This window comes from Plectropomus leopardus, chromosome 9 (assembly GCF_026936395.1).
Source record: "Plectropomus leopardus strain MGB_pleo_1.0 chromosome 9, ASM2693639v1, whole genome shotgun sequence".
In the NCBI taxonomy this organism is placed as follows: domain Eukaryota; kingdom Metazoa; phylum Chordata; class Actinopteri; order Perciformes; family Serranidae; genus Plectropomus; species Plectropomus leopardus.
Window position 1 is genome coordinate 24,927,594 of NC_142184.1, and position 27,959 is coordinate 24,955,552.

Genomic DNA, 27,959 nt, shown 5'->3' on the forward strand with positions numbered 1-27,959 from the left:
TTCCGCAGCGCGCACTGAAGTCGTGCACCTTCACGACACTTTCTCTTGTGCAGTCTTTCAGAGGTTACTAAGGAGATATGACGCTGCGCAACTGTGCATATAGCCGAGTAAACTTCGGGAGAACAAATAGGCCTATGCCCGAAAGCATTTTCTGTTTGGTGTGTTCATTGACACATCAGACTTGAGACTAGCTGGACACGTGCCTTTGTCAGTTTGGCAGTCTATTCGATTTTGTGGAAATGACAAACACGGATTTATTTGACAACTCTTTTGACTCAAACCCTCGCAAAGAGACCCGGGTGTCCTCCTTTGAAGGTACATTTTTCTAAACATTTACGATGATGTCTTTATCTGCTCTGTCAAAATAAGACACTTTTGTGTGATTGTGAAACTGATTATTGAGCAAAGTGCGTGGACCTCCTGGTTTAGACAAGCAGAGGATAAATACTGCACATCTATACGTCTTGATGCTCCGCTGTCTGAACACATTTGAAGGTTGCAGTGCAGGCTGTGTTATTTTGAGACCGAGGCGAAGGGGGTGATGCTCAGACTTTGCGGAGGGGAAAGGAGCTTCCCTTCGGAGTGAGACGATGATGAGGAAGGCAGGTCTGGACTCGCCCGGGCCCCCTGGCACCCTGCGCCACCTCACTGGGACTATACATTGGTGTGATCACCTGGATGGACGTGTGTGTGCGCACTTGTGTGGTTGTGTTTTGAACACCAGTAAAATGATCAACTTGAAGCTTTAAACATGGTGAAAGTCTGTTTAACTTATTTTTTTTTTGTATTTTTTTTTCATTGTAGGCTTAATAACTTGAATGTTGTGCTTGCATGTGTGCATATGTGTGTGTGTGTGTGTGTGTGTGTGTGTGTGTGTGTGTGTGTGTGTCTCCTCTTCAGAGTGATCTGCCCCTCACCGGACTACCCATCCTCTAAGATGTCCCAGTCCACTGTTACTGAAGAAGGAGGTACCTTCGAGCACCTGTGGAGCTCCCTGTGAGTGTCAACAACACCTGCTGACAATTGTTTTACTCTCTGTCTAATGAACATATCCTCCAAATTATTTAATGGTTGTAAAAAAATGTGAAATACATCAGGTTTCACATTATAGTGTGCTTTCTTTTTTAATATCAGCTGTCTATATATAACGTAAGGGAAAGCAATGCCTCTTTGTTTTGCCGAAACATTTTAAAATATTTATCAGAGCTGTTGGTGTGCTGACATAATCAAAAACAAAGGCAAAGGCAAAAAATATCCATATTTTCAGCAACTTATCTCTTGCTTTCTGTGTTTTTCTCTGTAAATCAAAAATAGTATTCGATATTATCTTTTTTTCAGCCAAGGTGCTTCCAGTTCTTGTATTCTGTACTAAGCCCTCTGGGAGTTTTTTCACTGTATTTTACATGGCTAACATAAGCATAGTAATCAAATTAGTAGTTAAAGTTGTTGTAATTTTTAACAAGATTTTGGGATGTTAAAAAGGATGTCTAATGTTGGGTGAAATCTGCTTAAGACCAGATTTTGTTCAATGTCATTAAACAAGCAGTCCTAAAATATTTCTAGGTTTAAAAAAATGAACGCTTAACTTAACCTAACTTTTTTTTTTTTAACTTCCTTAAGAACTAGTCTGATAACTGAAAAAGTCTTTGTACAACGGCCTGTGTTTTGCACTTCAGGTATACTTTGTTATGTCACACTTGTGCTATGATCATTTTTAAAAGCTCACCACTCTTCGATAACTTGTATCCATGGTGTCGTGTGTTCACAGGGAGCCAGACAGCACCTACTTCGAGCTTCCTCCAGGCAGCCAGCCAGGTGAGCGCCCAGTACCTTCTGCCAGCACACCGGGGAGCCATCGCAGCGCAGCAGAGGTCTCCATGGACGTCTATCAAATGAGGGACATGAACGACAACGTCATGGTAGGAATACAAGTTCCCACTGCAGTTCAGTTTGAACTTTTGTGATCGTTTTTTCTTTTGCTTTTGAGAATTTATATCTTTGTTTTCCTCTTCTGTGTCTAATCTGATGATTTCTTTGTGAGCACACACACACACACACACACACACACACACACACACACACACACACACACACACACACACTTCTAAAGATCTTTTATTTTCCCAATTTGTTTCTTTTGACTTTTTCCCTCCAATGTTGAGGAGATTCCCTCCCATGTAGTTTCCCTCTTCTTTGCAGCCTTTTCCCTCTCTCTATCTCCCTGCTGAGCGGCCTGTTGGGACTGTGGGTTGGTGTGTGTGTGTGTGTGTGTGGGTGTGTGTAGGGGGAGTGCTAATTAAACCCCAAGCAAGAACCCCTTGCTGCTCCACTGTAGAGCCATCTGTAGGCTGGGGTGTGTCTGTGTGCATTAACAAACATGCACAAATGTTCGCAGGTGTATGCACTTGCTCAGTGTTGCTGAATGGAAACTTCAAAGATACAGGAAGGATCACGACTTTTTATGAATGAAGACAAGCAGCCCAATTTTCAACTAAACCGGCATGACCTTTCTCATAAGGATTATAGTAGCAAGTTTTTGAGAATGTAATGATCTCACTAATGGTCATGCTTTTGCAGGATCACACTGATATATGATACCATACACACAGCACGATATGCACAGTTAATCTTTTACATTTGTTCACAATACCCATCTCTGTCTTCCAAACAAAAAATCAGAGGTCAGTCCCAAACACATCTATGTTTCTTTTCCCTTCTGATCTGGAATATTGGTCGATCTAATCTTTAAGTGGGCAAGCCTGGGCCTGCCTGGCTGGTTAATGAATAGTCATGACAGAAATAAGGGGGCGGAGAAAGGATTTGTTGTTAGGCACCTATGCAGGGCAAGTTGAGAAGGCCCAGTGAGGCAAGGGAAACAAGTGGAGGAGAAGAGAGGCAGGACGTCTCCTGCATCCTCCATCATGTGCGGCTCCATAGAGGGGTCCGCTGGCTGTGGAGAGTTTGACTCCTACAGTCACACTTGACCACAGCAAGTGGTCTGTGTTTTTCACTTTCCTTCATTTTTTGTAAGTCCAATGAGAGCTTGGTCACAGAGAGACATCACAGAAACAACCCGTCTTATCTCCCAGGAGCTTTAAGATGCTGTGTGGCGTGGTAAGTGGATTTGAGTAAATTGTTTATGATCTGGAATATTAAGGCCTATTTTTTATGTTTGAAAATGTATGTCTTACTGGCGTGGCAGCAGACATTGTTGGTGTCATTGTTATGGACTACAGGAGTTCCGATATGAAGCTACTTTGGTTTCAGAAGTCAAACAGATGAAAGAATGGATCTGCACATGCTGTTTGAGAGTGAGCTGATTTGGAAATCTGACTTGTGTAACCTTGTTTTTTTATTCATGTAAGTGTACATGGCCATGGCTACTTGACTTTGAACTTGTGTGCTTATTACAGTTCATGTATATATGTATTCTGGTATAATGGAGCCAGTTCTATTACCAATAACAAGTTGGATTAATTTGGATAGATGGATGGTGACTCATGCCCCTGAGACACTGATACATTATGACCAACCACATGATGCATTCTCTTAGCAATGAATGCCACATTTCTGTCCTGCACTTTGCCATATATCCCCAACAGGGGGCAACCTTCTTACACATCCCTCCACATTTTACCTCCTCTCATCCTTTCCTCTGTTTAACATCCATGCCATCGTTTAGACATGTTGCTATTTTCATAAAATGCCATGTCATTCATTTATGTAGCCTAACTTTTCATTTTGGTCATGTTGTTTACTTTTGTCAACAGGGGGGCATTTGACAACACTTGAGTGTCAGTTGTTAACTGTTTAATGAGTAGCTGTAAACAGAGGTCATTAGCAGCATGATACTCTCCTTATAGGCAGCCTATTACGTTTCACTCATTTTGACAAGTGATGGTTGTTGTGGCTCGCTTATCTATGTTTTCAGCCGTTAAAGCTCAGCTTTGAGTGGCAGCTACCAGGATGGCTGCCCATAGGGGACATCAGATGCTGCTGGGATAGAAAGCGTAAACACTTACACAGACAGTGAAAACACACACACACACACACACACACACACACACACACACACACACACACACACACACACACACACACACACACACACTTGCTCTCACAGTGGTGGCTGAGGTTTTAGCCCTGTTTCAACTTGTTGCAGATTGAGTTTAAGTATTAGGACCAAGCACACCTGGGAGCGCATGGATCTGTGTGACAGTGTGTGTGTGTGCATGTGTGTTTGTGTGTGTGTGTGTGTGTGTGTGTGAAGTGTTTTTTTGTTGTTGACGCATACACCTGGGCTTACCTTGTGCATGTTAAGCCACTTTGACAATACCTGTTAGAGAAAGATTTGAAAGGTAATAAATAGTCAGATAGTAAAGGGAGGACAGAATGTCTTTTCATACGCCCATTACCAGAAAACACACATAAGGCACATCAGCCTACATACTCATTTTGATATTTCTCATTAAGGTAAACACATTTGTTTTTCAGTTAGCTGTATACTAGCGATATTTTCCACTGCAAGACATGAGACAGTTAAGACATTTCATTAATGCTGCCACTAACAATTATTTTTCATGAATGATTAATTTCACAATTAATTTATACATGCAAAATATGACATTTAGAGCATCAATATAGCAAATAACTATTTGGTATGTAAAGATATAGCAGAGTAATGACATCCCAAGAAGAGAATAAAGTCGCACTACCTCTGTTTGTGTGTTGTAATCTGAGCTTTTCTGTTTGTGTGTTATAATGTGTTGTTGTTTTGGAAGCTGGGCTGCCACACGTGCATGTGAGTCCCTGTGTGTGCGTGTGTCCCACTGACTAGCTATTTGGCACTGCTCTGTCAACCCATTCTTATCCCAATTTATGTTTGTTTTATGCTGTGTCACTTTCAAAATACACATTTCACAGGAAAATGTACAGCTTATACTCTTTACATGCATGTCGTCTAACTAAAAAAAAACAACCTACTATGTAGGTAAAACATTTGTTTTTTAGGTTTACTTCCTTATGTTTTGGCAACAAAAGCAGGTGGTTAGGTTTTACCATCTGAAACCTGGGCCAACTGGTTTGATTTCTTTTAAATGCATGGGGAGAAAACAATAAGCAACTTAACAAGATATGGTCAAACAATTAGTAAGAAAGTATTAAAAAAAAAAAAGAAAAAAGAGTTACAAGAAAATCACTTAAAATTAAACAAAAGAAAAAAGAAAGAAAGAAAAGCAAATTAAAAAACAAAAACAAACAAGAAAACAACCAAAGATTGCTGACATTTATTTAAAATATAAATGTATTTTTTAATCATAATTTTAAAATCAAAATATAATAATTCTAAATATTGTTTGGACATGTTGCAATATGTAATTTTCCTAACCCCTCCTACCTTTTTCCAACTAATTTTGAGGTCTTTCTTGTCACTTTTTACTAATTTCTTGAAAATTGCAAATGAAGGCAAATTAATCATACCAATTTACCAATTTGTTTCAAATGGTTACATAGTTTGTGAAAGTTGTCTGAATGCAGTAAAAGAAAACTGATGTCAATCCAGGTTTTAAAGGGTTAAAAGAGAACATCATGGTTTGGCTTAAAATAAGTATGGTTGTTATTAATGTAATGTCATATCACTACTTTAGCATGCTACACATACAAGCACATTATTTTGTTATTAAAATAACAGCGTTGACTTTTGGTTTCGCATGGGAAACAGACAGTTGGCTCCCGGGTATAAGTCCGGTGTTTTTTTTGACTTTCTCACAGTTCATGGGATGGTTGTTGCTAGCAGCATCACAAACTGCCACTGAGTGCGTAACTTAGTTTTGCAAACAGTGCCTCTGTGTGTTGGTGTCTGGCGCAGAGATCATTGACAAAGTAGTATTATTTGATGAGTTAAGGACAAACTGGCTCTGCACTTCACTAAAACGTTGGTTACTACTGATAGCTCTGCCAGCCCAGTTGCAGTTGATAGGACTTTTAGCACTGTTAGCAACTTTAGCTTGCGTACTTTGGCTCAGCCACCTGCGTGTTTGCTTGTGACGTCAGAAGTGAGAGCTGTGTGCAGGCAATCCCCTCCCAACTCTGCATGTTGTATGAAGCGCCTTTAAATTCATCTATATATTGTTTTGTCTTCAAAATACTAAAAGAAATGCCATACATCTTCAAATTCCTTTTTCAATCCAAACCAACACTCATTCAAAAAACTCTTGTATATGACAAAGAAAAGCAAAAAAAAAAAAAATCTGACATTTGAAAACCACTGAAAGTGGAGCCTTTTTGCTTAAAAATATAGTTTTTATATATAATATAAAAACTACTTAAACAATCTTAGAAAAAGCATTAGTTATTTTGAACCCAGCTGTATCCTACATGATATATTGTGCTGAATGCACCTGAAGTTGATTCATGTATAGATCCACATGAGTACATCCTCATTTAACCTACACAGTTTGCATTAAGTCTAGTACATTGACCTGTCCCTTTGCTTTCATCTGATGAACCATGGCATGGAGTTTACAGATCCTTGTGTAACTCTGTCTGTTAGTCATCAGTGTCTGAGGTTATGATGATGCTGTTTATTTCTTTAGGTTGGGGATTTATAAATTATAGTATGTTATAAGTGAATATAACAAGTTCCAGCACCCCCAGTCAATGTGGACATCCATTGAGAGGAGGTGAAACTGCCTTCATGCTCTCAGTTGGCATACTCATGTTATTTGTTGTATTACATCTTCCCCAAGAAGAATGAAAAAAACAACAACATTGTATGAGAGATTGTTGCTGTTTCTGTGTTGTTTTTTTCTGTGGACAACCAAGTGACTGACAGGTCAAAGAGATTATTTTTAGGTCAATGTCCCATAATGTTGAGATTTAATAATCATTTATTCTTAGTCTGAGCTGCAGGGGGCATTTTAAAACTTTATTCGTCCTCATAATAAAGGTTAGGGAAATCAGATTTTTTTTCTTTTTCTTTCCTTTTTTTTTGTTAAATTATTGTAGGTGTTTGCTTGGATTGAGGTGTTATGAAATAAAAGTGTGTAAAAAAGTAAAAAACTCCTTAATTTGGACCCTAAAACATTCATGGAGTATACAATTAAAATATGTTTTTAATATATATATATATATATTTAAATTCAGATCATTTTCATCCAGTATCAATGATTTATTTCAAGGTGTCTATAAAGTGTTAAGGAGTCCCTGTTTTTAAAAACCCTGACTGCAGATTTAATGCTGTATTGATATACAATTGCGCGGGGGGGTCTGACCCTTGAACTCTTGTTCTCTCATGTGTTTTCCTTATTGCCTCTCTCTGTCTCTGTCTCTCCCTCTCTCTGACAGACCAGACAGTGTTTACTTAGTGCAGGCCTTCACAAGGTGTTTTGGAGCATGTGTGTACATGTGCCCCAGCATTGCCGTCTATGTCCGGGCTTGCCATAATTAGAACGTTGTACCATTTTTTGGGTTCCCGTCCCTCTTTCCCTCTCTCCTTCTCTCCCCTCGTCTCAGTCTATCGTTTCTCTTTCTCCACACCAGTCCTCACCTTTCTCCCTGTCCTGGCTATACATGTGTCTGTGTGTGTATCTGTGTGTGTGTGAGTGTGTTTGTGAGTGTGTCCACTGATGCAAACCTCACTTGAACTTTCTGGTTAGGCTATGGTCCTGCACTCTCTTTGCTTTGCTATATTTGGACGTTTCTAACTGAAGAGTTGACAAATGAGACTAGAGCCCTAGAAGATGTACTACGTGAAAAAGAAGGTAAAAATTCTTTTTTTCCCGCTTATAATTGTGTGTGTACGTGTGGCTATTTCAGTCTGAGCCTGCCATCAGTGTCAGTTAACTGACACACATATGTGCAGTACAGGCAGCAGGGATATGTCTGGGAATATATTTTTAAATGAATGATTTAGATTGTTTATGTTTGAATACATGATGGTCAGTTTGTCTTGTTGAATCTGAATGACCTGATGTTAAATTGGTTGTGTAATGGATTCATTGTTGTTCAAAGAATTTGTCTGATGTTTATAAGTTGAAAGAGGGCAGGGGGACTTACAGTATAGTACATGGCTGTTTGTGCTTTCTGACTTTTCCGTGTTTTTTTTTGTTGTTGTTAAAATAGTGTGACAGGTCATCAACAAATGAACATGGATGATTAAAAAAAAAAAGCAGCCACAAAGCAGTTTTCTTTATACAGTAGCTTCTATGTGTGTGTTCAACCATATTTTGGCCTCACAGAGTCCATTAACTTTGACAAGTGTGTCACTACACACACGTGAGTGCAACAAATCTTTCCTTTTTGTCAAACACAGCAAAGAGGACAAGAGAGGGAACAGCAGGCAATTAGGCAGATTACGCCTGTGTTTTACAGCTCGTCTCACATAGCCCCAAGGAGGCTACTGTGGGGACTTCACTGCAACTGCGACTCACTTGCACTCACTCACACACACATAAGTTTGTCTCTGCACTCGGCATGATTTCATCACCAAATCTCAGCCAAATCACACAAAAAGTGCTCAGCTTTGACTATTGATGCTTATCTAGACAATTACACATGCAATCGTCCCACACACATGCAGCATCCCACACACACTACCAGTAACTCCTTGTAATCTGACCTCCTTTTTAAGCTTCCAAGTCCCTGTCTCTCCAGCACCTCTACCTGTGCCCTCCCTCCGCCTCTCTCCTCCCTCCCTCCCACTTTGCCTGCCTCATTCCCTTCCCTCTTCTTTTCTCCCCAGTCCCAATACAACTTGCTGAGCAGCAGCATGGAGAGCCTGGGGAGCCGTGCGACGTCCGCCAGCCCCTACAGCTCCGAGAACGCCTCCTCATCGGCCGTGCCCACCCCCTCGCCCTACTCCCAGCCCAACTCCACCTTTGAGGGCCTGTCGCCTGCCCCGGCCATCCCCTCCAACACCGACTACCCCGGACTGCACGCCTTCCAGGTGTCCTTCCAGCAGTCTAGCACCGCCAAGTCAGCCACATGGACTGTGAGTACACACTTTTTTGGGTTAGGCATGCAGTTTTGTGTGTGTGTGTTTCTCTGTCTTTTTCTTTCCCTCTGTCTTACTGAGGAACTATCGTGCACACACATAAACATGCACACAAAGACATTATTTCAGTCAAGCTCACTCAAGCCAGCACATGTGCAGGCGTGTCCCATGCAAGAGAAAGTAGTGCATCATTCAGTGATTCATCATGTCCTCCGCTCACCTCTCCTAGTCCAATCTGATGTGATAAATGCAACAATGAAAGTCTGGTACGTGGTCAAGAAAGTTTTTAGGACTAAGTTTATTAAAAGATAATGTTTGACTCAAGTTTTTTTGAATTATATTTTTTCGTTTATGAGGCAATTTTATCTAAAAGCATGTGGCTTAGTATTACTTTTAGAAGTTAATAATGGTTTCCTTTACAGCATCACTCAATTTCTTGGAGTTTTGGTACAATGAAAGTAATGTGGGTCAAGGAGTTGTTGCGTCACATATTGCAGCACTATGTGAGATCAATGCAGTAATAATACATTGTGAAATTAAAGTGTTATTACAGTAATATACATTTTGGAAAAGGCTGGTAGAGTATGTCAGTTTTCCCTGCTTTCAGTGTAAATCCATTTATGAAACTGAAGTTCCACTTTGTTTCTTTGAGTTACTGAAATTCAACATCTGGTATTTATTTTGAACTTTTGGGACATGCTTCCTGCTCACAGGGCTCCCACATAGTGAAAACAAGATTATTCTTAGTTTTGCCAACAATACACAGAAGCAATTGTACAGTATATTTGACCATCTTGTTGGGTACAAAAATAAACAAAAATCCTACACCTGAGGAAAGAATTGACCAAAACACACAACTACCTTGAAATGATGATGGTGGTGAGAGACAGGTGAAATGGGAGCTGTGTAATTTGTTATGACCCGATGAGAAGTCTCCCGCTGGAAAGGTGTCACCTCCGACTGTCACACAGTTGACCTCCCTGAAACAAGAGAATCAAGAGACAAGCTGCACTTACTTCGCTCTGTGTGTGTGTGTGTGTGTGTGTGTGTGTGTGTGTGTGTGTGTGTGCGTGTGTGAGCATTCAGGCCTTTGAACGGCTCTGTTTGATCGAGGGGCTCCTCCGCGGCTGTGTTTGCTGGAAGTAACCATGCGTGGTGGGCTCCTTTACTCAGCCCTCAGTGATGTAAGAAGATCCCCCTCTGGACTTTAGAGCGGTGGTCTTTGACCTGCTGCTTTTCTTTCTCTGTCTCTTTCTTCCTGCGGTCTTAACACACACTCAAGGCTGTCACCTCTGGCGCCTAAAATTTCGTCCTGTCCTCTCCTAAAATATGTCTATCATCTCCTTTCCCTCACCTCCATTCTTTGACTCAGGTCTTTCTCACGGCTGAACTACATCGACAGAAACCAAGGAAAACATGGATAAGAATTATTAGCATGGGTTTTTCCTGAGAAATTACTGCGATGAAATGCAGTCCTGAAATACGTCAGAAACCTGTCTCAACTTGTTTGGTTTAACGCGATAGTTACGACTCTGCAACAACCTGATTTACTCTCTTTAACACCCAGTTGGTTTAAAGATTGAAATATTCCTAGTGACTTGATTAATGAAGTTGAAACCACTCGTGTTTTTTTTTTTATTATTACTTTTTTAACTTTCAATTGAAGGGTTACTGCCCACAAATCTTCGAATTCAGTCCTCTTTCCCATTGCAACTGAAATCCCTGTATCAACTTTGGTTTACACAGATAACAGTTTGAAAACCATCCTAATTTTATGATAAAAGTGGAGGGCCTTGAATTCTTTTGACTGGCACATGAGTTAAGATACAGATGATGACACAGCAGAAAAGGGACGGTGAGGAAACCTATGATTATTCAGATTCCTCTGCTGCCATTAAGGAGGGATTTGGAAAGAGTGAGAGGCCGGGTGATTGCTCACCGCTTTATGGAGTTTACTGTAATGCTTTGTTTCATCTTGCACACCCGATTATAAGATTGGCCAAGTATTACAAGAAATATTTAAGTGTTATTATACAGTAGCTACAGAAAAGAAAAATGTAATGTGGAAAATTAGGAGTGTCGTGATATACCTGGAAAAAGGATAGTCATGATATTTCAAAATAAAATACTTATATCATACTACTTTTATGATAATATCGTGTAAATAATCAAAGACTTCTCCACCTCCCTACACTGGTATTTTAAGTGTGATTAATTTGCCTCAAAAGAGACATACCCACAACTGACAAAGTGTTAGATTAATTTAACTGATAGCATTATAACTTTTCAATTTTTCAAATGTTCTTAAGCAAATGCAATAATTTTGTCATTTTGAACTCTTTTGGCCACAATTATCCTGTAGGTTAATGAAAATCTAATATGGTACCAGCTCTGTGTGAAATGATGCAGCGTGAAACCAAAGTGTAAGGCATTTACTTGGGAAAAAAGATCCTGTTTTTCTAAATTAATAAGATTAGAAGTGTTGCGCAGAGGTGTTGGTTAAAAAAAAAAACAAAAAAAAAAAAACAGAGAGATTACAGTCCAGCCTCTCGGAATGAATATGTTTTTGGGAGGGGATTTCCCAAAAACAAACACCAGGAGTGCACAAGGATTTGTGTGAGTCTAATGTGCATGCAGATGTGGGTGTGTGCATGTATGCAAAATTAAGTGCAAGGCCCAGGTTTGAACATGCTTTAGGGGAAAAAAAGGATGGCTATGCAAACCAGACTGAGTCCCCTTGTTTAAATGAAGGAGTTAACGGTCTCTGGGTTTCTTACTGGTTTCTTGTTGCCTCAGGCAGTGGGGAATGCCGAATGCCATAGGGGCATATTGACTATAATCTGCTACCTAGCTGCCACCCGTCCCCACCCCTCTGCCTCCCACTAAGAGCGGCTGGCATGCAGTGCTTTGGGAGATTATGAGAAACGCAGCTGCCTATTGCATCAAGTATCTCTTATTAAATCCATGATTCTCAAGTTGTCGACTGAATGATTGATGGGAGGTTTGTGGCTGCATACAACTGGCCACCAAGCCAGTCCAGACCAGCCTCACCATTCAAAGAGTTAAAGAAGTGACGCCCACTAGCTGGTAGAGCAGACACCCCATGTGCCAAGGCTGGATCCTTGCCACAGTGGCCGGTGGTTCAGTTCCACCCTTGGCCCTTTGCTGCATGTCATCGCCTCTCTCTTTCCCCCTTACACGCTATAGCTGCCCTATCTAATAAAGGCCAAAAAAGCCCAAAATATAATATTTCAAAAAGTGAGAGAAGAAAAGAAAAATCAGAACAGAAGACTCAGCCCCTTTTTTTCATTTATTATAATGTTTCTACATACAGTAAGTCCATTCCAAGCCCACGTTAAGCTGGTCTGGAAATCCTCCAGTCCCCCTCTTGTCTTGTCAAGACACTGTGCATTAGTGATAATAGCTCTGACACTCTGACGCTCTCCTGCCTCTTGAAGATGATTCCCTGGCTTGGATGTAGCAAGCGTCACTGTGGCTGGAAATGAGATCTAACACCTCAGCCTTGTCAAATAATAAGACCTCTTTCAATACACTCAGACTTCAGTTTATGAGTATGTGTGTGTGTGTGTGTGTGTGTGTGTGTGTGTGTGTGTGTGTGTGTGTGCGCATACAATATGTGTCAGGAGTGGGTAAGTGGGTGGGGGGCGATGCGGCAGGCGCGGACTTGAGCATGCATTGCAAGGCGGCTTGTCAGAAGCTGCTCTTCCCACCTATTAGCCTCTCTCCGTTAGGACACAGGTCCCAACACGCCCTGCATCCTTCCCCTCCTTTTCCCAATGCATCATCAGCGGCCACATCACCACTGGCCCTCCTGCTGAGCATCAAACACACTTGATAAGAAGGATTTTTGTACTCAAATGTATTTTATCAATGACAACACACATAAATAAATGAAGTTTTTCATATTTAGTAAAGTTTGTGTGATTCAGATCAATTTATCCTTGAAATGCAAATGATTTTATATGTAATTACATGGTAAACAAAGTGCAAAATAAAAACAGCCTCCAGGATTAATATCTTCTCTATTTGTCTAGTATCATCATTGAGGTCGAAACATGTTGGCTTTTTAATGATTTAGCCACTATAAGAAAGGCTTTTTAAGGTAATTCCTCCTCGGTTTTTCACATTTCTTGTGCTTTTGGAGTGCCTCGATTTTCTTCCTGTTTATTCAATTGGTGGGGAAATGTTCTGGACTGTGGGATGCCATCAATCTAGGAAACTATGTTAATTATTTGGTCTATTCTGGTATTTGTACCTTCACACTCTGTAAGACACTGTGTGTATGCCATCCTGTCTAGAAGACTTTTATAGTCTCTATTGTCTGTGCCAGTTCTGTAAATACACACTTGAAAGTAAGGTGAATAGCCGTGACTGTGGTTAAATAAAAAAAAGAAGGAAACTTCCCTGTAAATTTCCTAATTTATAGCTTTTTGGAGCAAAAATGTTAGGTTTGAATGAGTCATTGATGCTGCTTTCCTTATTTCTTTTGAAAGTCTCTTCGCAACGAAGAGAAAATACCATGAGATCACAGAAAGTGTGGGATATTCGAATGATTTCAATTTGGATCCAATAGAATTACAGGTGCTATAAAAATATAGCTTTGGATGTGTGGATGTGTACTGGATACATACTGTATGTCAGCTCTGTGTGTATAAACGCATTTGATTTTTGGACGCTTAAGCGAATTTGCGGCGGGCAAGCTGATGCTTGTGTATATGGATGACAGTCTGGCAATTATCGCCCCGTCTTCAAGAGCCTGTCAGGACCTGCCTCCACTGGTCCACCGAATAGAGGCAGGGATGGATGGATGGATGGATTGCAATGAATATTGACAAATTAATAGTTACAGCATTATACAGTGCTCGTTAAGTCATGATCACATAACTTTTTAGAATGAATCGCTAAATGTTTCCAGCACATTAAATTAACTCTTTGGAACCTGGATGGACATCAGTACTTCTTGTGCTGCATTATGATGTCTTTCATTAGTATTTGAATAAATGAAATCATCCAGGCAAAAAAGTTTAATTCTCTTCAAAAACACAAGGAAAAGCAAGTCATTTTCCTTGTTTGTTTTTGTATTTACTTTCCTTCTTTTGCTAATTTTCAGGTAATTTTCTTGTAAACTTTTACAAATTTGTTGCATTTTTGGGGTTATTTCTTGTTAATTTGCTCATCCCGTGTTTTTGAGAGAAATCAAGCTGATTTGCTCGGGTTTCAAAGGGTTAAATGTATACATGAACTATATTGTATAGCTCAAATTTGCATTGCAATTTTTAAATTAAACAAGTCCAGCATGTAAATTGTGTTTAAGAGAACATCACCGTCTGCTTGTTTTTACAGTACATAGTCTGTTCATTATGGCTAATCTACTATCTCCTCAAATTGTCATTTCCTTGACAACATTGGTGGAAAGTTGCCCAAGGCTTATGGTGCTCATTCAGGATATTTTAAAGAATTTCATAACATTTTTTAACATTTACATCTTCATGTAATCCTGTCGTTTTCTTCCTCCTTTTCTAAATTTCCTCTTTTCACTCTCCTTTCCAGATCATTGTCAAAGCAAATAATCTCTTTAGCCTTTAACCGTGTTTGCTCTCTTTCCATACTTTTCTCCTTCCTCCCCATCCCTTCATCCTTCTCTATGTCCTGAAACAAAGCTGAGTTTATCCATCACTCACTCGCATCTCTTGTCTGTACAAAAAGATCATATACTGTCCTTTCATCAATGCTGCACTTCACTCTTGACACTGACACATGGCGCTGAACTCTCAGATAGTGTGTATGTGTGTGCATGCCTCTGCCTCATCTGTGCATGTGCGCACTAGTCTATGTGGTGGACAAGTTGAGACGTCTCCCTTGGCATCTGTGCCCCGGAAGACTGAGAACACAAAAAGTAATTTATGACTTTTTCAAGCACTCTATGATGTTCAAAACAATATCACCAAACGCTGATCCCCGCTGATCCCACAACTTCTTTTCTCTTTTTTGCAATGATCCCTTTTACAGTAATTCTGGGCCAATGGGAATTTAGAGTGGCGGTGGAATTTCAAATCATTATCGACCTTATGTCAGGACGGTTTGTAAGACTCAAAGAATATTAGTTGTGGCCAAAGTTTAAAAGCCCAACTATTTTGCAAATCAGCTGGCACCTTCAAGGCATTATATAAATACTGGATCTACATATACTGTGGCGATGTGTGTGTGTAGGTCTAATAAGACTGTTCTCAGTATATGGTTTGAGTATCTTGTGAGACACAGGAAACAGTTCTGTCATTTGTCATCTAAACATAGTATCTATTTCAAAACACCTGCAGAAAAAAAAATCTTCATAAATGACTTATAAGCTTATAGGACTGTACATGTCCTTCGATGTGAACAGCATTTTATTTGCACTAAGTTATATTGTGTTATTGTGTAATAATGAAGCTGAAAACATTTAACATTTTAAAACTGTGTTTGTGTGTTTTTCAGAGGCTCTCTGACATCTGACATTTGCAAGTCAGTTGCTAAAAAGCATTGATTTAGGGTAGTATGGGCACTAAAACAGTCAGTGTGCTGACTGTATTTTTCTAAACAATTGCATCAGATGATCACCATGATGAGATATCGATGACTCCACTGTGATGCTACTACAACGTCAAACTACATTTCCTATGTTCCTATTTGGAAATGCTAAATGAATAAATATTCTTCCTCTGGTGGAAGGCAAACTGTTTGGCGATGTGATTGTTGCTGCAGGTAAAGTCCCCACGTCTGTGAATTAAGAAGTCTGTCTGGCTATTGCATAGCAGAGAAATTATTTATTCATGGTATGGATGCGGGCTGTTGAGACTTGTCACAGAAAGCTTGGTGGGAAAAGGTAATGTTGTGCACAGGTATTTCCACTGCCCTCAAGGGAGGGCTCATGGCTAAGGGTGTGCATGTGCATATGTGTGTGTGTGTGTGTGTGTGTGTGTGTGTGTGTGTGTGTGTGTGTGTGTGTGTGAGAGAGAGAGAGTTTGCTGTGTGTGGTTGTGAGGGGCTTAGTAACGGTGTCACAACAAGGAATCCAAGCAGTTGTTGGTGTACAACGATTTTTTCACAGCGTCATTCAGGCCACAGGCTGTCTGGTGTCTGTGCAAGTCAAATCGGAGTTTGAATCGTCAGACATTACGTTTATATTTTAAAAATTGAACTAATGTTTATCCAACAGAAAAATCTTATACTTCTCAAATCCTGGGCATTTTTAAGAACTATGCTGCAGAAGGATCGGAGTCCAAACAAGAAAGTGAATAGTAATTACTATATTTTTTAAAGGAACAGATTTATGGCCATTAAACTTCTCCTGATTAGATTTCCTGCGGTGTTCACTTTTCAGAGGTTTTTACCTGGAGCCAAATTATCCACAGAGGTCTCCTCCTCTTGAACAAAAAAGGACCAGGTTATTTAAACTAGTAAAAACACTGGAAAAGCAGTTTTACCTTACAAACTGGTGTTTTTACTATGCTGTTTGACTGCCCACTGCTCAGTACTTGCTAATGTGTACTCACGTATTTTCACTGATAACTTCATGTGTGTTCATTTGTTAGATAGGTTTTTAGCGGGAGACAAGTTATCTGCAGAGTTCTCTTCCTCTCAACCAGGTGTTGTAACCTGGTGATTTACACCAGTAAAAACACTGAATAAAGCAGTTCCACATTTAAAAAAGGTTTTTTTTCTAACACTCTCGTCATGGTTGGGCTGCTAACTACAGTGGCCAATGCAAAAAACACAAATGGCCCTATCTAAAGCCAGTGTTTGGTTTGTCCATTCTCAAAACAGTGGTGCAAAATGGCGACGACGACTGATTCCTCAACAGCTCAGTCATAAGGTAACAAAAATATCACAATTCTTATAGTCAGGTAATTATACACTAAAGCTATGATTCGTATTTAGTTTATTCTTATTGCCAATGTATCCCCCTAAATCCTACACACTGGACCTTTAATCAAGTCTTTTTTGAAAGGACAATGATGAGAACAGTGATCTAGGGCAAAGGATGATGTGGTGCAGCAGCAATTTAGGAATATCTCAGGTTTTTTTCAAACTTTGAAAAGGTGTATGATATAGTAAATTTTTCTGGATAAAATCTTCAAAAATGATGCTTGAAATGGGATTCTGGTTAAGGTTTAAGACACAGACCATACAGCTGGTTGAGTTTGAGTACATTTATCCTATTCTCTCTCTTTCACTGTTCAGAGTTTGTCTCTTTGCTGTTTCTCACCCATCAAATACAAAAATGCTAAATGCCATCGAAATCCATAATGCAGCATTACAGATTCTGACCTGCATGTACTGTATTTCTGCAATAGGGTGCGCTATTGTACTCAGGCCCATTGTAGCAAGTCCACACAGGACAACTGTCTTCTAAGTTTTTTTCTAGAAGGTCTCAGTTTGATGTTCACAGGGAAGATTTTTGAGATTTTGTGGTTGTGTTGGGGCATGTTAAGGCTTCTCCATCCCTTGTCCCGATGTCTTTGGATGCGTCTGCACTGGCATTAACACACATATATGCATGTATGTGTGCAATTGCTCATAAACTGAGGAATCACCCAAGACTTGGCTTCAGCACAGCTAAGCATATTCTCATTGAACTTTCCTGGAACTGACTGCAAGACACTGATAATTTACTCTTCCATTCTTTTAATTTTTTTGTTTAGCTAGTACGCACACTGAGACACAATTATTTTTTTTCAAACTGTCCTTTTGAACTTCTACTTCTCCTCCACAAGCTGTAGCATCTGACATTACTACCCACAAACCCAGTCTGCTAGATAATAATCATTTATTCATTCTAATAACACAGTAATTACCTTTACTACACAAACGTTAATTTAGTGCTGACTGTTTTACAGCCCTCATGTATTTTCCCTTTGCCCTTCCTTTAATGCTCTACCTTCACTAAAATGACACAATTTGTTCTCCAGTCATGAATTTATGTGATAATTACAGTATCCTGTGGTCAAAATCCAATACTTAATCATCATATTCACAACAAGCTCTTTATTTGTCCACCTTGTCCTCTATTATTCAAAATACTTTTTGGGCTGCCATGCTGATCTATGACTTAATGGCAAATAACATGTTTGAAAAAAAAAAACATTGTCTGAGATATTATTTTTACAATAATGTCAGTGGCAGCACAGCTTTTGAGATAATGATAATAATTCAAAATGTTAAGTTTCCTTCCACAAAAGTTCTTCGTCTCTATACTCTAGTTCACCAAAGTTCACTTTTTTTAGGGTTGCTAAAATGCCGACCAACATCTACTGTATGTAACACTGACTATGAAAAAGTACCTCATACAGCCCCACTACAAAACATCCAAGCTACCACTTTAACAGTCTCATATTTTTCCCTCCTTAGGTTTATCCATAACTACAGCTTTACGTGTTTTTCAGTTTAATTTGCAGATTGTTGGAAAATATAAAAGTGAAGGCATTAATAGGTGAATGCTTGATAACTAATTGACCTTATTCTTTATGTATAGGCCTTTTTATTTGGGAAGCAGTTTGTGCTTAAGCTTAAAAAGTGCAATATAAATAAAGATTATTATTATTCATGCCCTAACATGTAAATTGGGACTTCAAATTAGAAGAGAAAGGAAAATTTGCTGCAGTTGGGAATGCAAAGTTTAACTTTTTTTTTTTTTGGCCCCATGAGTGGCAGGCCCTCAAAAAGCCTGGAATGATTTTTTTTTTTTAAATTCAGAGCAATTAGTGCCATATCTTAATTAAACTATTTGCATAATATATTGGTATAAATACTGAACTTCTTATATTTTAAAAAGGACACTATCCTAGGCTCCTTTCATCCCTTAAACGCTTAAAGTGGTTTAGTCCACCTCTGCACCACAATTTTTCTCAAAATGCAGCTAGAACCAAGTGAGTGACTGCTTGCACTGCTGGAGCACCAACACAGACTGTCAAATATTCCCCTACAAAAAACAGGGTCCCAAAAAATAAACAAAAAAAGGAAAGGGAAGGAAGGCCTACTGACTTTCTAAAAAGGTGTGTGAGAGAAACATGGATCAAGAGAGGAAGGGCAGGGGACCCACATACTGTTTGTGCATAGGGCCCACAATCTGGTGCTACAACCCTGCTCTCATGTGACTGACTGATTACAATGTTCTGAGAATATCTGAGGCAGACACCTCTTCCATTGCACTATTGTATCATATGTCAACGCAGACCACTGACTTGAGCCTCTGCTGTCCTGTGTGTGTTCTTTTCCCACCCAGTACTCGCCCTTGCTGAAGAAGCTCTACTGTCAGATTGCCAAGACCTGTCCGATCCAAATCAAGCTGTCCTCCTCACCTCCTCATGGCAGCATAATCAGAGCAATGCCCGTCTACAAGAAGGCGGAGCACATCACGGAAGTGGTCAAACGCTGCCCCAATCACGAACTAGGACGAGACTTCAATGATGGTATGATCAATAAGACTGATCCTTTGACCATAACTGACTATACATTTTGTACTTTTTCCTCAATAATATCCACAAATATGATGAATTTGTTGTTCGTTGAAAAATTCTGGGGTATGAAGTCAATAGCTGGGACAGGATAAGATCACTTTGTGCATTTAATAAATGACTTTTCGGTGTCTGGTATACATGATGCTCTGACTTGGATCAACCAGATGTGCCCTCACCTGTTCTTCTGTCATCCTCTGCACAGGTCAAGCAGCCCCGCCCAGTCACCTGATCCGAGTGGAGGGAAATAACCTCTGTCAGTATGTGGATGATCCTGTCACTGGTCGGCAGAGTGTCTTCTTGCCCTATGAGGCTCCACAGGTTGGTGCTTCATCTGCTGCTGTGTATCCTAGAGACACGCAAAGACTTGTATTAGGTATCAGAAATGAGGGTCTTGAGTAAATGTACAAAATATTTGAGATATTAACTCTCTTCATGAAACATACTGATGAGCCGAATCGTCTGTGATTTCCACACTAGTTAAAGGGTCATCTCAATATGTAAAAAAAATGTCCCTAATATTTTGCACAATCAGCTCAAATGTTGTTGTTCAAGACACATAATGGATCAGTTGAGCTAATACCAAAGAAGCAGCCAATTTCAATGAAATACTCCACGGGAAACATGTCTATAAATAAAGATGCTGAGCAGGTCCCAACAAGCACAAGAGTGAGAAATCATCATTTCCGTAACTGCCCCTGAGGAAGTAAATGAAAAAGCTTGACTGCGTGCCTCACATCAAAGAGTACTGCAACACTGCCCTCCAATGGTAGATTGCCATATCTACTGTAAAATGGGAGGTTTGCTTGTTTGCTGGTGCACAGACTGAAACAAATATTTTGAGCCACAAAAATCATAAAATTCCTTGATAATAATCAGATACTAAACCAACAACTAAACCAACAAACCATTTATTGGTGGGATTCCCTTTCTTGTGTTTCAGGTGGGGACTGAGTTTACCACCATCCTGTATAACTTCATGTGCAACAGCAGCTGTGTGGGCGGCATGAACAGGAGACCCATCCTGATCATAATCACTTTGGAAACCAGGGAGTAAGTCAACGATTCACGATTCAAATACACTGACAGGTCAAAAAAGGTTCCTCTTTTTAATATAGCAAAAGATTCTCAGCTCCTTGTCATGTGCTTCATTTTGATTCTTTCTTGCACTGGGTACTTGGATTTTGTGAATTTACAAATGTTTTACATCAGTAAATATTGGCAAATGATACAAAACCAAATTCACCAACCCACAGTTCAATGGAAAGTGCAGGATATACTACACTATACGTGAGATTAGAATAGACACTTCTATTACTACATATATTTAATACTTAGCACCATTTACCATGATTATATACATTTTTTACCAGTAGAGACACTGTAGGATGTGTAATGCTAGAGAACCTGTATTTTCTTAACAAACATCACTTGATGAGTATATTTTCTATCCTCAATTCTCTCTGCAGTGGTCAAGTGTTGGGCAGAAGGTCGTTCGAAGGTCGAATATGTGCGTGTCCCGGCCGAGACCGCAAAGCAGACGAGGACCACTTCAGGGAACAACAGGCCCTGAATGAGAGTGTGGCCAAAAATGGCAGTGCCAACAAGCGCAGTGAGTTGAATTTAACCTTAATGACACATTCATGTTAACCACACATTTAGCTAGTTAAGTGGATTTCCATGTGTTGAGATACTTGTCTCACTAACTGGCTGCTAGTATACCGAAATGGTCCAAGATATCTTGATCCTCAAAAAGATTAAGATTGTGAAATGTGTTAGAAACCTATTTGATCATAATTCTGTTTCTGTCATCTGCAGGCTTCAAGCAGAGTCCACCGAATATTCCCAGTCCAAATATTAACATGAGGAAGAGGCGGCATGGAGAAGAAGAGATTTACTATATTCCTGTAAGAGCCTTTCACACACTTATCTTTATACACGAAAGTAGTATGATACTGACATAAATTACAGATAATTTGGACTTGATGTATGCGAATTTAGCTCTTTAAATTGTTAAATTCATGAATGTAGCAGTATGTGAAGATTTGTATGCTCACTACAAGAGAGTCAAATAGCACTGTATGAAACACTGAAAACAAATATGCATTTTTTAAAAGAGGTGATTGCCCAGTCAATATTCCCTGACTGCCTACTGTTATATTATTGTATGTGTTGTGTTTGTGTGCAGGTTCGTGGTCGGGAGAACTTTGAGCTGCTGATGAAGATCAAAGACAGTTTGGAGCTGGTGGAGCTGGTGCCACAGCCACTGGTGGACTCCTACAGACAACAAACACAGCAGCAGCTTCTGCAGAGACCGTGAGTCAATCCAACACTAACATATGCACAAGCGCACAAACATAACATATTGTACATTAAGGTGTAACTGAAAAGATCTGATCAACCCAAACACATGCAGACCCCAAAAGGTACATAAACACCACACAGATTTCTTTATGACTAGTTTTTCAGCTGATGACTGTGAGTAAAATAAAGGAAAGAAGTTAAAGTTATGTAACTCAATCAGACTAAACCTCACAAAAAGCAAAATAATAGTCTTGATGACTCCATCAAATTGTTGCAAGGTGTCTTTTGCACTCCCTAAAACATGTACACACACAAAGGCTTTTTACACTGCTCTTGGCCCCAGGGTAAATGAAGCTGTTAGCCTGGGCCTAAGAAAGAGTTCACACTGGCACAATCTTTACACATGCAAAGTAGGCTAACCCCAGTTTAGCTGAGTGCTTGCCGACCCTCCTCTAGAGCATGATTTGCCCCAGAACATGGACTTAACCCAGAGCTAAAAGTGGCCAGCGTGAAACAGGCCTCATTAAAAAATGTAATGTTAGAATGTTAACATCCAACTGACATTTGGCCCTGGGTCAGAAGAAGTGCAGTGTGAATCACACAGCCCTTAGACTGTATATAAAGATGGACGACATAAAAGCTCCCCAAAATCAAAGCCAAAACATCTCGATCCAACATGTTCTTATCCCAACTTATCACATTTTGCTGCTTCTTTGTCAGTGGACTTTTGTGTCGACATATTACAAGTTGGATATCCTTCTGCATCTGCTATTTATCTTCTGGGATGCTGCTACCGCGATTTCAACAAATGCACATGATGGGATGATACTGCATATGCTTTTGTTTAGGCAACAAAAGCACATGGCAACTCACACCAGGACGTCAATAAGCACACGTGCTGACATGGATGGTTTAGGTGACAAGGGCACCGTTAGTTAGGTTTACATCAAAGTTGAGTTTTGCTCGATTCATCCACCACCACTCCTGCCTGCTCTCACATTCCTTGTATTACATCGTTACCGGCAGCGTTTCAACCCGAAGCCATCCTGATGCGTTTCATGTGTTTGCAACAGGTTCCATCCAGCTTCTTTGTCACGTTATGCCACCTGTGCACGTTTTGCGCTGATTCCATCCATCCAGCCATCTGCCGGCATATGATCTTCTGTCCGGCTGCGTTCTCAGCTGACGCTGTCCAGCAGCATTCCATGCACATGCAAAAGGTGCCTTTTGGCATTTCGCTCTTACGCCAAAAGCACTGACAGAGCAGTGCTATTTTACAAATCCAGAATGAGAACAGGCAGCTTGATCGCCACGTGGTGTCTGGCTGCAGTTTAGGTCATAAACTCCGCCTCCTCCATGTTAGTGAATGTGATGCGAGCCAAACTAACGAGTCAAAGTACACATCAAATAAATTCTTCCCAAAGATTATTTCTCTCATTTAAGGTATCTCTTATCGGGTTTTTGTATGCTCAAGTGTTTGTTTTTCTGATAAGTATAGCTTTAATTGGTTATGTGATGCTGTAAAAAGGGGATTTTACAACATGATTGACAGCTGTGTGAGCAAACCCGTGTGGCACAGCTTGCAATTGGTCGGACGGGTGTATGGGCAGGAAACTTGTGTGTGTGTGTGTGTGTGTGTGTGTGTGTGTGTGTGTGTGTGTGTGTGTATGAAAAGGACCTTAGGAGTCCAGGTTGAACTCTTAGCCCAGGACTAAGGATAGTGTCTTCTTTTCTCTAGGAGCCATATAGCATCCCCCTCATCTTACTCGCCACTCTCCAACATGAACAAGCTTCATGCGCACGGAGGCCTCAACAAATCGGCCTCGGTCAACCAGCTGGTGGGGCAGCAGCCCCAGCAACACCATACTGCCCCCACCTCCATAGCTCATATGGGTGAGTATCTATAGGTATGATTCAAAACAAATTAGATGAACTCATAAAACTGATTTCAAAATAATTTGTTATAAAGTTTTTTTAACAGAAAATATCAATGCCAAAATCAGCTTTTAATTTAATTCATTCGTCATTATTCATTGATAACCACTACCTTTCTCACAGGTTCAAACATGCTCAACACCCACCACATGCAGGGAAATGGTGATATGAATGGAGGCCACAGCAGTCAGACTATAGTGTCTGCCTCCCACTGCAGCCCGCCCCCTCCGTATAACCCTGACCCCAGCCTCGTCAGGTACCTCACCCTCCAATGACACTCCTTCTTTATCCTCCTGTAAAGGGCCAGCAGACAATCAAATGCACTTGTTGGGTTAAATTCGTATGGGTGCCATGTTGATGCCAAAACAGCTAGTTTGTTTGGCCATGTTCATACAAAATTGGTCAAACAGGTTTTTGGAAAACTTACCAATTTGCAGTCATATGTGTCTAAATGGAAATGTGTTTGGCAGTCAGTTTGATTTGATTATGGCTGCTTTGTAAAAGCTTGCTGTTACATCACAAATCTCCTTGCAACCATGGCTGGTGACATAATGCAGGTCCATTGGGGAATTGGCTGCATGGAAATAATGTCTACACATTATTGGGAAAAAAACCCCAGAAAGACGTGATCTTGAAAGGTTGTGTGATGGGAGTAAGTTCAGTAATTCACTAATGCTTTAAGTGAAAGCGAAAAGCATGTATAACAGGTAAATTTGTTTCCAAACCTTGGCAATTTCGATAGAAAAGCGTTCCTGTCTCCAGTACTACAAGAATTGTCTAAAAGTGTCTGTCTTTGTCTTCCTTAGTTGGTGAAAAGCAATTAACAAAACAATTGGTTATCTTGCCTAATCTACTTCTTATTCAGTATCGAAATCAGATGTGTTGATCAGGTCCTATTCAAAAACAGCACACTACTCGTGTCTATTTACTCTGCTGACAAAACTAAGCTGCTCAATAATTGTAGACCTCCACTTTGGTTGCCAGAGGGCTTGTTATGTCACCCAAAATCCCAAACTGTGTGTCATACACTTAGATTTAAAATCATTCACACTGTCACTGTGTATACAGCCATCCTTTGCAATGCACTACAGTGAATTTTCTTCAAAAGAAATTCCTATTGTTTAAGTTCTGTTTTATTTAAAAGTTTATTTCATATTTTTTTCTAAGATAATGTGTCAATGCAGTCGCTTCAATACTTAGACTTTACTTTTGCAATTTTAAAATTTTTGATACAACAGACTTTGTCCGCCTTTTTGGTTTCTAGATTGTTGTTTATTGTACAGTTAAATTGTACATTTAGCTTCTTTTTTGATTACACTGTATGTTGCCAAAACGTTAACATTTCATGTATTTATAATAAAGGTTCTTCATCAAAGCAAGAATGGCCTTATGAATCATTAATATAAATGCATGTTCATGATTTTACTTCCACTGCATCTATAGACACTTTCTATCAATTTAAGCCTAAATCTCTGCCATATTTTTTTTCACTTAGCTTGGAACTTAATTAACAATAGCTTGAGTAGATTATGACGTTATAACATAACAAAATTAGATGCTTTTCTGTTTAACTCTTTCTAAAAATAAATGCTGACCCCATTTATCACATTAGGATATTCTTTAACTGCACTTTTCATTAGTGTTGATGAAGTTGATTTTTTTTTTATTAAAATCCAACTTTTAGCTTTGAAGCTGTGGTCTAAGCAGCCCTGCTTTTGTCCCCTTACAGTTTTCTAACCAGTCTTGGCTGTCAGAACTTCATTGAGTACTTCACCTCCCAAGGCCTACAGTCTATCTACCATCTCCAGACTCTCTCCATGGAGGTAACCACTCCCTTCCTGCACTCACAACTGCACAGTGAAAATAGGATTTTTTTTCTGTGTACAGAGCTTCATAGAAAACTGAGAAAAGGGAAAGAGGAAACAGTGAAGGATATAGCAAACAACAGCTCGTTTTTAAAAAGTAAAAATTAGAAAAACTTCTAAAAGTTTTTGTGAAATGCTGAGAAATGCTTTTGAAAAGCAATTGACATTGGAAATAATTTTGACTAGTCTTACCCTGTGTGACCACTAGAAGTGATGTGGAGCAATATTTTGATGTGCTGGCCCCATGTATTTTGTACCTATAAGCAAACACAAGGATGCACGTTAACAATCTTCCTTCTGTGTTTGTAGTTTTCTGTTCTTAAACTCCCCCAATGTCTAACTTAACTTTGTACTGTCACCAGGATTTAGGTGCACTGAAGATACCAGAGCAGCCCCGCCTGACCATCTGGCGAGGTCTGCAGGACATGAAACAAGGTGCTCCCCTCCAACTGCCTGCCTCCACACATCACCATGACTATCACGGCCAGCAGCTCCTTCGCTCCAGCAGCAACATGGCTGCCTCTGCCATGGCAGCCATTGGGGCTGCCAGCGGGGAACTCCAACGTCAGCGCGTTATGGAGGCCGTGCACTTTCGTGTCCGCCACACCATTACCATACCCAACAGGTCAGGGGTTGTTGGGACCTCAGGGATGGCAGCAGCTACTGATGAGTGGGCGGACTTCGGTTTCGACATGCCCGACTGCAAGCTGTCACGTAGCAAGCACTCCATTAAGGAGGAGTTCATGGAAAGTGATGTTCACTGAGCCAGAAGCGAATCTCTTTGGACTATTTTCCAATATCATTGTCAGCATCAGGCTATTGACAAAGTAAAAGCATGTGGATAAGGTCTTGTGCTTTTAGGTGTTGCTGTCATATTTCATCGTGTGATATTGCAGAGAATCCAGTTCCAGTTTGATTGTGGGACATTTTGGTGAGGTAATGCACTTTTCTGTGCAGTCTATTTTGTGCTTGAACAATTGTTTCACGAAGAGGATTGAACATGAGATGAAAACGACATCTCTAGTATAAACAGCAAACACCACAATAGGTAAAGCATTGTCAAGGCCAGACTATACGTTTTAGGGCTCTGATAAGTGTATGTTAATAACTAATAAGTTGTTTGGTTGCACTGTGCAATAACACATCACAGTTTTTTTTTCTTTTACAGCCTCCAGTTAAAATTGTTGTGAACAAAAACATTTAGCAATTTAACAATCGCACAAAAGTTGAGATGTCCCCATTTCACAACTTGCTAGTTTCAATTTTGTGTTCCAATACACAAAATTAGTTATCAGCTGACTTATTTATTGTTCTTACAGTTTTCGTTTACTTGTACGAATGTATATAATGTATCTTGTAAATGTTTTGGACTAGATGTGGTTGAAAAGGGGTATTTAGATTCAAAATGGTGTTTCTCTTGTTTGAATCAAATGAAAAGAATTGCATTGATAATCTGGTATAAACTCAAGGGAACACATAGCCATGTACATTATAATGGCTATGTCAATGTGATGACCTTTAGTTCAGTATACCCTTATCATTTCATTGTTTAAAATTAGTTTAATTCATAAGAAATACTGTAATTCTTGTATAGAAACACACTGCAAAACAGGTGGAAGACAAACTATCAAAAACAGTATTATATCTTAATAACAGGGAATTAATCATAATTGTGAATAATAAACTAAGAATGACATCCCTGTTTACCAAGACACAACACAAGACCATAGCATTTAGTCCTTCTCTGTGTATATTTGAAAAAACCTTGCAGGGCAAGGTCCTCCTATACTGACTATAGCTAGTTGTGTACCTAGTATGTATCTTCATGGCACTTGTTTGTGGATATTTAATAGCAACATTCCAGTTTTATATCTAGATTGCCATCCATTATGATTAATCATGGTCCAGTTCGAGTAATTGTGTCAAATTTGTTTGTAGTAACTATTGACTCTGTACTATGATAAGTTGTACCTGACTTACATCAATTTCATTCATAAAGGCCTCCTCTCTTACACAGGTAAACATTTGGTCACACACTAACCACCAACTGGTTAAAAAAAGAGCACTTTATGCTTTAAACGTAAAATAATTTAGGATTAGTTGTGCTTATGATCAGTATTATGCATAATCACAATGTGAATAGAAATAGTGCTTGTTTTGATATTCCTGACAAGTTATTTGTCATCCGTTTTATTTTGTAAAGATTAAGATGTGTACCTATATAACTGCTGTTGTTCATCAGTGTCCAATAGTTTCAAAAGCTTGTCAAGTTCAGTGTTTGTTTTTTTTCCTTAATATGGATATTAAAATATTTGCCTTCCTTTGATGTCTCTCTTTATCCGCGTCAGA

At 39.7% G+C, this 27,959-nt stretch overlaps 2 protein-coding genes across 3 annotated transcripts in view; one reads left to right on the forward strand and one right to left on the reverse strand.

Annotated features, from left to right (window-relative positions):
- Positions 1 to 27,959, reverse strand: part of wrap73 (WD repeat containing, antisense to TP73) — a 49,487-nt gene that overhangs the window by 21,044 nt on the left and 484 nt on the right. Inside the window, exons 2-5 of the mRNA XM_088082332.1 lie at positions 19,686 to 19,855; positions 9,854 to 9,972; positions 4,307 to 4,336; positions 1,727 to 1,885 (exon numbers count right to left, since the gene is read on the reverse strand). The gene's annotated coding sequence lies outside the window, so the exon portion shown is untranslated. The remainder of the gene's footprint in view (positions 1 to 1,726; positions 1,886 to 4,306; positions 4,337 to 9,853; positions 9,973 to 19,685; positions 19,856 to 27,959) is intronic.
- On the forward strand, positions 899 to 27,931 carry tp73 (tumor protein p73). Of its 2 annotated transcripts, XM_088082331.1 has the most exons (13): positions 899 to 996; positions 1,769 to 1,919; positions 8,741 to 8,989; positions 19,275 to 19,461; positions 19,712 to 19,827; positions 20,450 to 20,559; positions 20,976 to 21,118; positions 21,325 to 21,413; positions 21,695 to 21,822; positions 23,549 to 23,703; positions 23,869 to 24,001; positions 25,475 to 25,568; positions 25,973 to 27,931. In XM_088082331.1, exons 1-13 carry the CDS (start codon positions 938 to 940, stop codon positions 26,372 to 26,374), a joined length of 2,016 nt encoding a protein of 671 aa, XP_087938457.1. In that variant the 5' UTR covers positions 899 to 937; the 3' UTR covers positions 26,375 to 27,931. The 2 variants fall into 2 exon arrangements, with proteins under 2 accessions (XP_087938457.1, XP_042348042.1); XM_042492108.2 differs by lacking the exons at positions 899 to 996; positions 1,769 to 1,919 and adding an exon at positions 7,311 to 7,760.

Excerpts from the sequence above, each read along its gene's own strand:
- tp73 (XM_088082331.1), top strand. The coding sequence starts at position 938 with ATGTCCCAGTCCACTGTTACTGAAGAAGGAGGTACCTTCGAGCACCTG. Across the intron at positions 19,462-19,711 it reads AGGACGAGACTTCAATGATG|GTCAAGCAGCCCCGCCCAGT; the intron begins GTATGATCAATA and ends TCCTCTGCACAG. Across the intron at positions 21,823-23,548 it reads CAGCAGCTTCTGCAGAGACC|GAGCCATATAGCATCCCCCT; the intron begins GTGAGTCAATCC and ends TCTTTTCTCTAG.